The sequence below is a fragment of the Salvelinus alpinus genome, chromosome 19 (assembly GCF_045679555.1).
Source record: "Salvelinus alpinus chromosome 19, SLU_Salpinus.1, whole genome shotgun sequence".
Lineage (NCBI taxonomy): Eukaryota > Metazoa > Chordata > Actinopteri > Salmoniformes > Salmonidae > Salvelinus > Salvelinus alpinus.
Window position 1 is genome coordinate 45,384,246 of NC_092104.1, and position 12,898 is coordinate 45,397,143.

At 41.5% G+C, this 12,898-nt stretch overlaps 1 protein-coding gene across 6 annotated transcripts in view; it reads right to left on the bottom strand.

Annotated features, from left to right (window-relative positions):
- Nucleotides 1–1,389: 1,389 nt before the first annotated feature.
- The window catches only part of LOC139545716 (rap guanine nucleotide exchange factor 1-like), a 51,381-nt gene continuing 39,872 nt past the window's right edge, over nucleotides 1,390–12,898 (bottom strand). For all 6 annotated transcript variants that reach the window (XM_071353778.1, XM_071353777.1, XM_071353776.1 and 3 more), the window contains 13 exons: nucleotides 9,265–9,341; nucleotides 8,979–9,084; nucleotides 8,413–8,488; nucleotides 7,957–8,044; nucleotides 6,983–7,072; nucleotides 6,546–6,731; nucleotides 6,263–6,347; nucleotides 6,077–6,171; nucleotides 5,848–5,926; nucleotides 5,624–5,725; nucleotides 5,367–5,464; nucleotides 5,099–5,227; nucleotides 1,390–3,515 (listed from right to left, as the gene is read on the bottom strand). In XM_071353778.1, coding sequence (XP_071209879.1) covers nucleotides 3,365–3,515; nucleotides 5,099–5,227; nucleotides 5,367–5,464; nucleotides 5,624–5,725; nucleotides 5,848–5,926; nucleotides 6,077–6,171; nucleotides 6,263–6,347; nucleotides 6,546–6,731; nucleotides 6,983–7,072; nucleotides 7,957–8,044; nucleotides 8,413–8,488; nucleotides 8,979–9,084; nucleotides 9,265–9,341 — 1,362 coding nt within the window. In that variant the 3' untranslated portion in view covers nucleotides 1,390–3,364. The remainder of the gene's footprint in view (nucleotides 3,516–5,098; nucleotides 5,228–5,366; nucleotides 5,465–5,623; nucleotides 5,726–5,847; nucleotides 5,927–6,076; nucleotides 6,172–6,262; nucleotides 6,348–6,545; nucleotides 6,732–6,982; nucleotides 7,073–7,956; nucleotides 8,045–8,412; nucleotides 8,489–8,978; nucleotides 9,085–9,264; nucleotides 9,342–12,898) is intronic.

Here is a 12,898-nt window from a genome sequence, read left to right on the forward strand (position 1 = left end):
GTCTGGTAGGGTTGATTACGTCAAGGGATAATGGTGTTAATGTGCCATCTTGTATTTGCGATATACACTGAAGAAAAATATAAAACGCAACATGAAACAATTTCAAAGATTTTACGGAGTTACAGTTCAAATAAGGAAAGCAGACAATAGGCCTTAATCTACGGATTTCACGACTGGGAATACAGATATGCATCTGTTGGTCTCAGATACCTTAACAAAATAGGTAGGGGCGTTGGATCAGAAAACCAGGCAAAACTTGGTGTGCAGCGAGGCACATCTCCTTTGCATAGAGTTGATCAGGCTGTTGCTTGTGGAATGTTGTCCCACTCAATTGTTGTGCCAAGTTACTGGATATTGGCGGGAACTGGAAAACGCTGTCATACACTGATCCAGAGCATCTCAAACGTGCTCAATGGGTGACATATCTAGTGAGTATACAGGCCATGGAAGAACTGGGACATTTTCAGCTTCCAGGAATTGTGTACAGATCCTTGCGACATGTGGCCGTGCATGATGTTGAAACATGAGGTGATGGCGGCGGATGAAAGGCACGACAATGGGCCTCAGGGTCTTGTCACGGTATCTCTATGCATTGAAATTGCCATTGATAACATGCAATTGTGTTCATTATCCGTAGCTTATACCTGCCCATACCATAACCCCACCGCCAACATGGGGCACTCTGTTCACAATGTTGACATCAGCAAACCGCTCGCCCACACAACGCCATCTGCCCGGTACAGTTGAAACCGGGCTGCATCCATGAAGAGCACACTTCTCCAGCATGCTAGTGGTCATTGAAGGTGAGCATTTGTCTACTGAAATTGGTTATGACGCCAATCTGCAGTCAGGACAAGACTCTGGTGAGGATGACGAGCACACAGATGAGCTTCCCTGAGACGGTTTATGGTTGTGCAAACCCACAGTTTCATCAGCTGTCCACTGGTTGGTCTCAGATGATCCCGCAGGTGAAGAAGCTAGATGTGGAGGTCCTGGGCTGACGTGGTTACACATGGTCTGCGGTTGTGAGTCTGGTTGGAAGTACTGCCAAATTCTCTAAAACAACATTGGAGGCGGCTTGTGGTAGATAAATTAATATTAAATTATATTGCAACAGCTCTGGTGGACATTCCTGCAGTCAGCATGCCAATTTCACGCTCCCTCAATCTTGAACCATCTGTGGTGACAAAACTGTACATTTTAGAGTGGCCTTTTATTGTCCCTAGCACAAGGTACACCTGTGTAATGATCATGCTGTTTAATCAGCTTCTTGATTTACCACACATATCAGCTAGATGGATCATCTTGGCAAAGGAGAAATGCTCACTAAAAGGGATGTAAACAAATGTGTACACAAAATTTGAGAGAAATAAGCTTTTTGTGCGTATGGAAAATTTCTGGGATCTTTTATTTCAGCTCATGAAACCAACACTTTACATGTTGCGTTTATATTTTTGTTCTGTATAAAAGGCCTTCATTCACCATCCAGATTAAACAGTAGAGGGATGGCGACCAGGTCCACTTCTGATTGCTGTAATGTTTCTAATGTTCACTGCTATGTACAGCTCCCATGACACATACATCACATCACTTTTTTGTTCATTTGATTTTTAAGTGCAAGTACAGTGGGGTCTGGAATTATTGGATCCCTTGATAAAGATATGCAAAAAAGACTGTAAAAATGCAAAAATAAATATTATTTTATACTAATACAAATTTTCAAAGAAAGAGATTGTTTAAAATAAATAAAATAAATAAAAAAAGGGTAAAATGTATTGGATCCCGTTTTCAATTCTCCAGCAACCCTCCCCTTGCCAGGATAACGACAAAGCATTTTTCTAAAATGTTTTATGAGATTGGAGAACACATTCGGAGGGATCTTAGATTATTCCTCCATACAGAATGCTTCAAACCACAGGTTTTCAATGAGGTTCAAAATGTTGATTTTGTGGTCAATTAACCATTTCTTTTTGGATTATTTTTAACATGTGCTTGGGGTTAATGTTTTGCTGGAAGATTCGCTTGTGGAAAAGTTTCAGCCTTCTGGCAGAGGCAACCAGGTTTTTGGCTAAAATGTACTGGTACTTGGTAAAGTTAATGACGCCGTTGAGGACTAGAGGAAGCAAAATAGCCCCATATCATTTAAAAAAACACCACCATATCTTACAGTAGGAATTAGGTTTTTCCTGCATATGCATTGCTCTTTTGAAAGCCAAACCCAAGGAGCTCTATTTTCATGTCATATGACCATAGCACTGGCTCCAATCCAAGTGCCAATGCCATTTAGCAAACTCCAGGCGCTGCTATGGTCAGATGACATGAAAACAGAGCTCATTGGCCATGCACATCAATGGTGGGTTTGGCTTTCGAAAGAAAAATGCATAGGCAGAAAATACCTCATTCCTACTGTAAAATATGGTGGTAGATCTTTGATGTTATGGGGCTATTTTGCTTCCACTGGTCCTGGAGCCCTTGTTAAGGTCAATGGCATCATGAACTTTACCAAGCAACAGAACAATTTATACACAATATATTTATATACAATATAGTTCAGCATTTGTATTGTTCATTTTATACAGTCTTCTTTGCCCATCTTTATCAAGGGATCCAATAATTCCGGACCCCACTGTATATGAACTTCATGTATCACTTCTCCGCATTTCGGAAGTATAATTTTCACATCCTTTTAAAGAACAAAACAAAAACTGCATTGCATCAGTCAGACAGTATCATACATACAACACTTCCTTGAAAAAAACATGTTTTTTAACGACAAAATGATGTCTTATGTGCACCAGTAATATATATTTTTCCACCAGTCTAGAAGCAGACCCAGGTGACGAGTGTCTTTGTTCAAAGTTCTGCACCACCCATAGCAGTTCTTTGCCATGTCAGGCGATACAGCGTCACAGTTTGTGGCAGCAAAAAAAGGGTCTGGAGTCCCGTATAAAAAAAGTCTAAACTGAGTGACATTGGGCAGTGTTTCCCATGGCCCACATCAGTATGATAAGGTTTTAGTCAGGGCAATGTCTTGGGTTGTGAGAGGACAACCCCTAGCGTATCCCGTAATGCTTGGACCATACCCATAATATGGCATCGGGTGGATGAGGTTGGTGACAAAGGTGAACATGAGGAATCTTTTTGTGAGCCTTACAACAATGCAGTGTCTCTCTCACTGGCTTTACTCACACACAGACTGAGCGCAATCCCAAACAGAGAATCCCAAGTCTGAGATGTCCAAAAAAAAAAAAAAAAAAATCATCCACAGTCTTTTAGCTGCCTTCACAGTTCTACTTGTTTGTAGTCTCTTGTAATTCCATGATTTTGTAAAATGACCAAAGATCCAATACAGCGGGACACGTTCCTATGTCTTCTCTTCGCGCTCCGTTTTGCGCCGCGTAATGTTCCGAGGTTTGATCTTTAGAGACAGCTCCCACAGAGCCTCCTCTGCCAGGTGGTCGCTGAAGTCATTGAAAAAGGAGACGATGTCGTCGTTGTGTTTCAGATCATAATGCCTGGGAGAGAGGGAAAACACCATCTAAACATTGCAAAGGTGGGAAAAGTCCAAGGAAAATATCATAACATTCCAAAACATTTTTCGGGGGAGAAAGAAAAGTGCATTGGACATAAAGCTGTATGACAGCAACGGACAGATTGGCCACCAGACCTGGGCAGAAAATAGTTATATTTTGTAGTTTATTTGAAAATACCAACTTTTCAAATACTTAAGGTAGTCAAATATAGTTTATATAGAGTTTCAACTAAAAGGCAACTATTTTCTTGGATTTTCAAATAAATATTTTGAAGGTATTTGAATATATATATATTTATTCGATGGCTGCCAAATATTTGATGAACAACAAAAAACTACAAGTTAGTTGAATTAGTCTAAATATATGATTATAAGCACATTGTTTGAGGGCACTTAGATATGAATCTTAATATAGCCTATAGCCTAGAATTAAAATAATCTCAACGATAGAGTAGATCACCTTTGCAGCTTCAAAATTAATAACAAATATATTTTCATAATGAGTGATACATAAGTAGCACTTGTTATCAAGTTATAATACATGTGTAGTAACTTTGTGATTATTACAATAGCAACATTGTTATTACATAGGACTTTGGACATTGCTTTATAATTGCATAATAACGGAGTGGAATAAAGTGGAATAAGGAACAGTTACTTTTCCTGTGTACAGAAGAAACAAAAACTCAGCTCATTGCTATGCAATTAAAATGCAATTACCAAAGTATCATGTAACATGCTAATAAAATGTTGCTCCAAAAGTAATGACAGTTTTACTACACAGGCACAAGAACAGTTTAAATGTTAAGTGTTACTGAGAACGCGAACTGTAACAAAATATGGTTATTAAGTGTCGAAAGGAAACAAAATATCCCAAAACTGCCTTATTGAATCAACTACAGTCAAGGTAGATGGAACATCCCTTTAAAGATGGTGTGGTGTGTGTGTGTTTGAAACAAGAACACTTACCCTCAGATGGACAAAAAGGTTCAAACTTTTTTTTGCTAAGCATCCAACTTGCTGTTTGCAAATGGCTTTTAATTATAAAATGAAATGCTGCTTTCAACCTTTTCAGTGGCATGTTCAAAGAGTCATGCAGTAGTTGAGCGTCACAACTTATTTATACTTATCTGTATAAAATATAATTGGTTTGACTTGATTATGTACATGTTGGGCAATGGACATTCAGAAAATTTATTGTGTAGATGAAATATGACTGTCAGATAAACTGGAATAGTATAGGAGATTGTGTCCTCTATTAATTATATTTCTTTCTTTAGCATGCAGTTCCAGATACAGCCCTGTCATTAGTTGAAAGTAGCCACTCCAACAGTTTCAGAAAAGTAGTCACTTCCTGAGATCTGTATTCAAATAGTTTTGAAAAGTAGTCACTTCCTGAGATCTGTATTCAAATAGTTTGAAAATGTAGTACTTTTTTGGGATCTTTATTCAAATAGTTGTAGTCACCTCCAAAGTAAATATTTGTTCCCCTGGAAAAATAGTTACTTTCCACAAGGAATAGTTCAAGATAGAGTTCCCCAGATCTGTTGGCCACTATATACGTACACTTGCTGGAAGCGCCTCATGCTGTCCAGGATATTGAACTGCTGCCAGCGCTTTGAGAAGTTGACCTTCCCGTTGATGAGGTCAGGGTTGCCCAGATGGACAAAGGTTAAGTCCTGGAGGATAAGTCCCCTATGCATCGTGTGGGAAATAAACAAAACAAGAAACAGTCAGTACAATAAAGACGAGAAATACACAGTGAGCAATACATATTGGAGACGTGCAAATACATTTGTGCATATACACCTTCCAACCCAGCAGTTTGACTTACAGGTATGGTATACATGGGGGCTCCACGTCTGCCAGTGCCGCTCGGTAGGCCCGGAACGACGAGGAACTGTCTATCAACGTGCAGTATTCCTCTAGGCCCTGTAAACAGAACAGAACAGTGACAGCCATGTTAACCTCAAACACAACACATGTAGAAATTTAATCTTACAGTAAAGTGCTGCGAAGGAAAGATGAACAATAAACCAAGTGTTCCAGAGCAATCTTTGAACATCTATTAGACAACACAGTCCAACTCACCTCTGAGGTTGTTTTCTGCCATTCCAGTCTTCGGATGGGAGCCGAATCCAAGGCAGATAATATTGCCAAATACGAGTTGAAATTATTTAGCTTCCGTAAGTGCTGCAAGACAGTGAAGGGAAACCATCTTAAAATGCACTTGAGAATTTGTTGCTTTTTTAACAAACCCTCCCAATACCACTGTTTTGCACATTCTTAAGTATCCACATTTCAAACAGGTATACCTTCATTATTTTGATGAATTTAAGGAGGAGCTTTTCTCGGTCCTGGGCTTTCTCCTGCAGAATGATTATGGAGCGTACCCTGAGGGAGACACGAAGGAGGAGAGATGCATCAGTTTGTCATCACGTTCTCCAGACCTGGCTGCTTTCCTATCGGAGAGGGCAGTGAAGTACTGCAGGGACGAAGAGAAGCACTGTGGTGACTAAGTTAAGATTTGGGGCTCAGGCTTACCAGTATGACATGTTGTTAAAGTGCTCTGTGAATTGTGTGAGGTTGGGACTCTTTTCCTCGTTCTGCTCCTTAGCCCAAAGCAACACCTCAGGGATCTGTGTAGAGGGAGACAGAGTCACACGAATAAGGACTTTTTAGAGAGGGGCAGCATATGCAGGAGGAGAAGGACATGCTTGGATGCGTTACCTCAATTTTGTAGAAGAGCTCCGCGTCCAGGAGAGTTAGCTGGTCAGCAATCTCGTGACTGCGGAAATCATGCAGGGTCCCCGGTCTAAAGACAACGGAAAAAGTAAATATGGCCAGAGTTAGAACTAGACACTCTGATACATTGATGTTCAGAAAACAACAAAGAATTCTGTTACTGTTGCGGAGCTGAACATTTCTAAATGGTAGCTTTCTCTGAAACAATACAAAATGCAAGGTTTGAGCTGTCACAGTATTCTCCTGCACGAATTGTGGGCGGGCCTACCTGGCAGCGACACCTCGCGCGGCCAGTGGTTTAAGGGAGTTGGTGTAGCGCAGCAACTTCCTCTGCTCCACCTTGTCCAGGATGTTCTTGCGGAGCACGCGGGCCAGGCTCAGCTCACCGTTACACACCAGCCTGAACACCAGGTCCATCAGCTGCTTCAGGATGTCCTCCGTCATCTCCACCAGACTGACACACGCACACACACACACAGTTCCAAAGCCGAGGGAACGGAGGGATATGAGAGTGGTGGTGAAGGAGAAAAAAAGACAGGAAAAAGACACGAGGCGTTTAATTGAAAATGAATCATAACCAGTTAAGCCCTCCCCCCTTTCGCAAAAGGAAATGCGAATAAGAATCAGGACATGAAAAATGGTCTTTGCAGAGTGTAGGTTTTTGATAGACAGTTTTCTAGTCAAATGACAGCCTAGGGAACTCACCACAGCTCATCCACCACACGGACCAGAACGAAGAAGGTGTTTTTGCTGACTCTCTTCTTGAAGGTGTCTGGGCTGTGACTAAATCTGGTGTATGTGTGGAGGGGTTAAGCGAAACAGTCTCCAATCTTATAGTATTCAGTGTTTACGTCTATCGTAAGGATTTTGCTTCCCATTCCCTATCGTCTCAACCAAGCAGGCCAACGTTGTTGAAGGAAGCTCTCTGTCCACATTAATCAAGGGCAAGCTACCAAAAATCTGTTTCTTCTCTACGTAGATAATGTTATGAATATGAACGCTGTGGTTCAAAACTTGTCAAAGTTGCACATTCATTTGTGTGTTCATCCTTGCATAAGGTCAAGCAACACGTTACCGGTCCTTCGCTGATCCAGGTGAAACCCCGAAATGAGGAAATATGTTTTAAGCATGTAGTGGTTCTTAGTTAATATAAGATGCTTTAGCAGCTGTATTTAGCATAACAAGGGCCATCGTTGCGTTTGACTGCTCGCTAAACTAAAGACCGCACAACGTTTGCTCGGTAACACAGCCCTCGAAACATTCAAGGTCCTGACAGCTACATATAGCGTTGTTCTGGCATCTGAGAAAAATTCTATTTAGCACATTTGAACAGCTTCTTATCTCGTATTATTTCGGAATTTCTCCGGTCCAGTACATAAGCTGCTTTCTGCAAGCATGGACAACGGAACATGTGTAACAATTGTAACCAAGGTCTAACAACCTCAACTAGGGGAAATGACCCAAAATGCACTATGATTTCAAAACTGTACCTTTTATTTATAATATGTAATTAATGTGCAACTTTTACACGTTTTAACCCACACAGTGTTCATATTCATAAAATGATCTACGTAAAGATGTTGAAACTAGGCCGTTTCGTTTCCTGGGTCACAGAATAGTTTTTCTGAAGCCTTTTTTTGGTGGGTGGCCCTTGGACGACATGTGAAGCATGGAAAGGATATCTGTAGTGCAGCTTTTTGATGAGGTCCTCGGGGGTTATAAATGTTCTGTACGTCGTCAGGAAAGCCTCACAGTACAAGACAAGATCTGGAAAAGAAGACGCCACAGGAGATCACTAAATATCCTCTCGTTTGTCAAGAGCTCCCATCTGAGGGAAGGAAAGTCTGGGTCTATTACGGAAAGAATACGTATTATTGACAGTAACACATTCAACTTCGGTAGGTCACCACAAAATAAACATCAAAAAACCTACTTGGTTTTATATGCAAAACATTGGCATACAAAAGCATGACATACAGTGCAGTTGATTCCAGTAATTATGAGGTATAGAAGTAGGAGGGTGGGGAGAGACCCGCCCTACTGAGTGGACACAGACCACATGTACTAGTCTCCTCTGGGGGATGTGTGTGTCTGTGTGTGTGTTTGTGCGTGTACGCTACGGAGGTCATACATACCTTTGCGGTCTGTTTCTGTGGCGTGGACTAATAAAATATCCCCCGATCCGGCTCGGACATCTGGACCGTCGTCGCTCTGGTATCACACGGACAGATGAAAAAGTTGTACGGGGAGAGAGGATTAGCCTAAGCGTTGACTTCGTGATGAGTCCCAGTGTAGCCCTACGAGTGACTATCCTGATTAAACCGTACCGACAATATAGAAAAATATGTTTTGAAAAGCCAGACTTGTTAGCCGTGAGAGGGTTATCTATAAGGAGATATGCACTACTAAAGCCGGTCTGACCTTGCCATGCCAACTCTAGCTTTTCGACGATAATAACATACTTATCATCTACTGTGAGATTGTAACATTGAGTTAGAGGCATGGGGTAGCAGAGGACAGGCTCTCTGTAAGCAGCTTTGGGGTGGAGGCTTATTTAGTATTATGAGTATCCTTCTTGTAGATTCCTATGAAGTGTCTCATAGAAAGAGGCCTTTCCTGTGATTATAAACGGATTGAGCTGCAAGAGCCTCGAGGTAAAATGGACTGACCCGCAATAGTAGAAACTAAGAAGCACGTTTACCTTCTGCTTTAGTGTTATCCGGGACATGATCTCCATGTGATCGATGAGGGAAAGTTCATCTGTCTCCTCGCTACTCGGCCCTTCTTCTGAGGACTTTTGCCTTCGGCTGAGAGCGAGAAAAAAGAGAATAACAAAAAGGGGGAGGGGGAGGAGGGTGATTTAAGATGCAATATCAAAATCATTATAGGTTCACTTGTCGAACCCTTCCTATTGTCAATCGAGAGTAGGAACAATGGAGAATGATGAACTAACAGAAGGGACAGTTCGCCATGGCATGGACACTTACCTGTCATTGCACGTGTCCGTGCACAGTGGGTTCTCTGAGGCAGTGTCCTCCAGTGAGTCATCTATGGCGGATGAGTCCTGACAATGACACACAACGTAGTTAGGACAGGGACAGGTCTCGCACCAAATCCAGCAGCCTGAGTTCATGTTCATTAGGGCACGCAATGGAAAACATTTGAAGTGGAATACTAAAATGTGAGATTCTCATTGGACATTTCTATCCCTGTTTCAGTACATGTTCTTCTGTTTGGTGCCTAATGAACATGACCCCGAGGTCATGTTAAAAGGTGAACATGCTTTCTTAGTTAAGGTAGATGTGATCGTATGTTACGCTGTTTAAGCAACTTAGTATTCAGTGAGTTGTTCAGTCAGGTTTGGGTAAAACAGGCGATGGTAGTTCACACACACTTTCATTATCAAAATGCTGTATGCATACATGCATAACTCCAGCCTTACTTCTCTAGTGCAAGTGTAACAGTAAATATACAGCTAAGAGAAATGGTTCGAATCGTTTCCCCCACCTTTTATTTTTCTGACAGGGGATTTTAGAAACACTTCAAATATATTTTTTGTGTACTGTAGGCTTACCCGGGCATGACGTTTTGATAACCGTGTAAATCTCTCTAGGACAAGGTGACTTTTATCAATATATTCACCTGTATTTACCCCCCCAAAATGAAATGCTAAGAGAGATTGACATGGTTATCAGAACGTCACGCCAGGGTAAGCCTACATGAAACACAGCCTTTAAGTGTTTCTTAAATTCCCTGAGGGAAAAATTAATGGTGGAAAAAGAATTGGAACCATTTCCTAGTTTGACTGCTAGGTTTTATGGGTATTATGACACCTCCACTGTGGGGCTCTATACAGTGCCTTCAGAAACCATTCACAGCCTTAGACTTTTTCCAAATTTTGTTGTGTTACAAAGTGGGATTAAAATGGATTTAAATTGCATTTGTTTGTCAATGATCTACACAAAATACTCTGTAATGTCAAAGTGGAAGAAACATTTTTTACAAATGTTAGAATTTATGAAAAATAAAAACACTAATATATCTTTGTTGGATAAGTATTCAACCCCGAGTCAATACGTTGGAATAGCTCCATTCCGTTTCTTTTTATCCTGAAAAACTCCCCAGTCCTTAACAATTACAAGCATACCCATAACATGATGCAGCCACCTCTACGCTTGAAAATATGGAGAGTGGTATTCAGTAATGTGTTGTATTGGATTTGCCCTAAACATAACACTTTGTATTCAGGACAAAAAGTGAATTACTTTGCCACATTTTTGCAGTATTACTTTAGTGTCTTGTTGTAAACTTGTTGAAATATTTTTTATTCTGTACAGGCTTCCTTCTTTTCACTCTGTCAATTAGGTTAATATTGTGGAGTAACTACAATGTTGTTGATCCATCCTCAGTTCTCCTATTACAGACATTAAACTCTAACTGTTTTAAAGTCACAATTGGCCTCATGGTGAAATCCCTGAACGGTTTCCTTCCTCTCTGGCAACTGAGTTAGGAAGGCCTCCTGTATCTTTGGAGTGACGGTCTATTGATACACCATCCAAAGTGTAACTTAACCATGATCAAACAAATATTCAATATGTTTTTGTTTTGTTTAGTTTTTTTTACCCCTCTAACAATAGGTGCTCTTCTTTGCGAGGAATTGGAAAACCTCCCTGGTCTTTGTGCTTGAATCTGTGTTTGAAATTGACTGCTCGACTGAAGGGCATTACAGATAATTGTGTATGTGGGGTACAGAGATTCAAAATCATGTTAAACACTATTATTGCACACAGTGAGTCCATGCAACTTACATTATATATACAAAAGTATGTGGACACCCCTCAAATTAGTGGATTCGGATATTTCAGCCACACTCGTTGCTGACAGGGGTTTATTATCCAGCCCACAGCCATGGAATCTCCATAGACAAACAGTTGCAGTAGAATGGCCTTACTGAAGAGCTCAGTGATAGGATGCCCCCTTTACAACAAAGTTCATTCTGCCTTGCTAGAGCTGAGAGCTGTCCCGGTCAACTGTAAGTGCTGTTATTGTAAAGTGGAAACGTCAACAACAGCTCAGCCGCAAAATGATAGGCCACACAAACTCACAGAATGGGACCGCTGAGTGCTGAAGCCCGTAGCGCGTAAAAATCATCTGTCCTCGGTTGCAACACTCACTACCGAGTTCCAAACTGCCTCTGGAAGCAACGTCAGCACAATAACTGTTAGTTGGGAGCTTCAAGAAATGGGTTTCCATGGCCGAGCAGCAGCACACAAGCCTAGAATCACCATGCATAATGTCAAGCGTCGGCTGGAGTGGTGTAAAGCTCGTCGCCAATGGACTCTGTAGCAGTGGAAATGCGTTCTCTGGAGGGATGAATCATGCTTCACCATCTGGCAGTCCAAAGGACGAATCTGGGTTTGGCGGATGCCAGGAGAATGCTACCTGCCCGAATGCATAGTGCCAACTGTAAAGTTTGTTGGAAAAGTTTGATGGTCTGGGGCTGTTCTTCATGGCTCAGGCCCCTTAGTTCCAGTGAAGGGAAATCTTAACGCTACAGCATACAGTGACATTCTAGACAATTCTGTGCTTCCAACTTTGTGGCAACAGTTTGGGGAAGGCCCTTTCCTGTTTCAGCATGATAATTCCCCCGTGCACAGAGGTCCATACATAAATGGTTTCTCGAGATTGGTGTGGAACTTGACTGACCTGCACAAAGTCCTGACCTCAACCCCATCGAACACCTTCGGGATGAATTGGAACGCAGACTGCGAGCCAGGCCTAATCGCCAAACATCAGTGCCCGACCTCACTAATGCTCTTGTGGCTGAATGGAAGCAAGTCCCTACAGCAATGTTCCAACATCTAGTGGAACGCCTTCCCAGAAGAGTGGAGGCTGTTATAGGGGGACCAACTCCCTATTAATGGCCATGATTTTTGGAATGAGATGTTCGACGAGCAGGTGTCCACATACTTTTGGTCATGTTGTGTATTATGAGAAAATTTTTACTCCGGAATTTATTTAGTCTTGCCATAACAATAAGGGGTTGAATACTTACTAACTCAAGACATTTCAGCTTTTCTTTTTTAATGACTTTGTAAACATTTGGAAAAAACATGATTCCATTCTGACATTATGGGGAATTGTGTTTAGGCCAGTGACAAAATCTGAATTTAATACATTTTGAATTCAGGCTGTAACACTACAAAATGTGGAAAAAGTCAAGGGGTGTGAATCATTTCTGAAGGCACTGTACGTACACCCATCTCCACCCCAAAAGGATATGCACTAAGGGGCCAGTATTTATTTTTATGTGGGGAGAACTGAGTGAGAATGACTTAAACTGGGCGATTAGTCATTTTATTGGATTATATCATCCCTGATAAAAGGCCTGATGGAAGAAGTGAAGTACAGGGACGAAACACAAAAGCCATTAATGCTTCCAGTTGAAATGAGTTACTACGATCTGGACCTGACCCAACGGTCGGAGACAACCACCGGTGGCTTTAACGGCCAAATGTCAAGTATGTGAACGTGATAAAATGTCTCACTGTGACTTGGAGACAAACCCTCATTCAGACAATGACAGGAGGTGACTTTGGTGTCCTTTGAGGTTATAGTAGG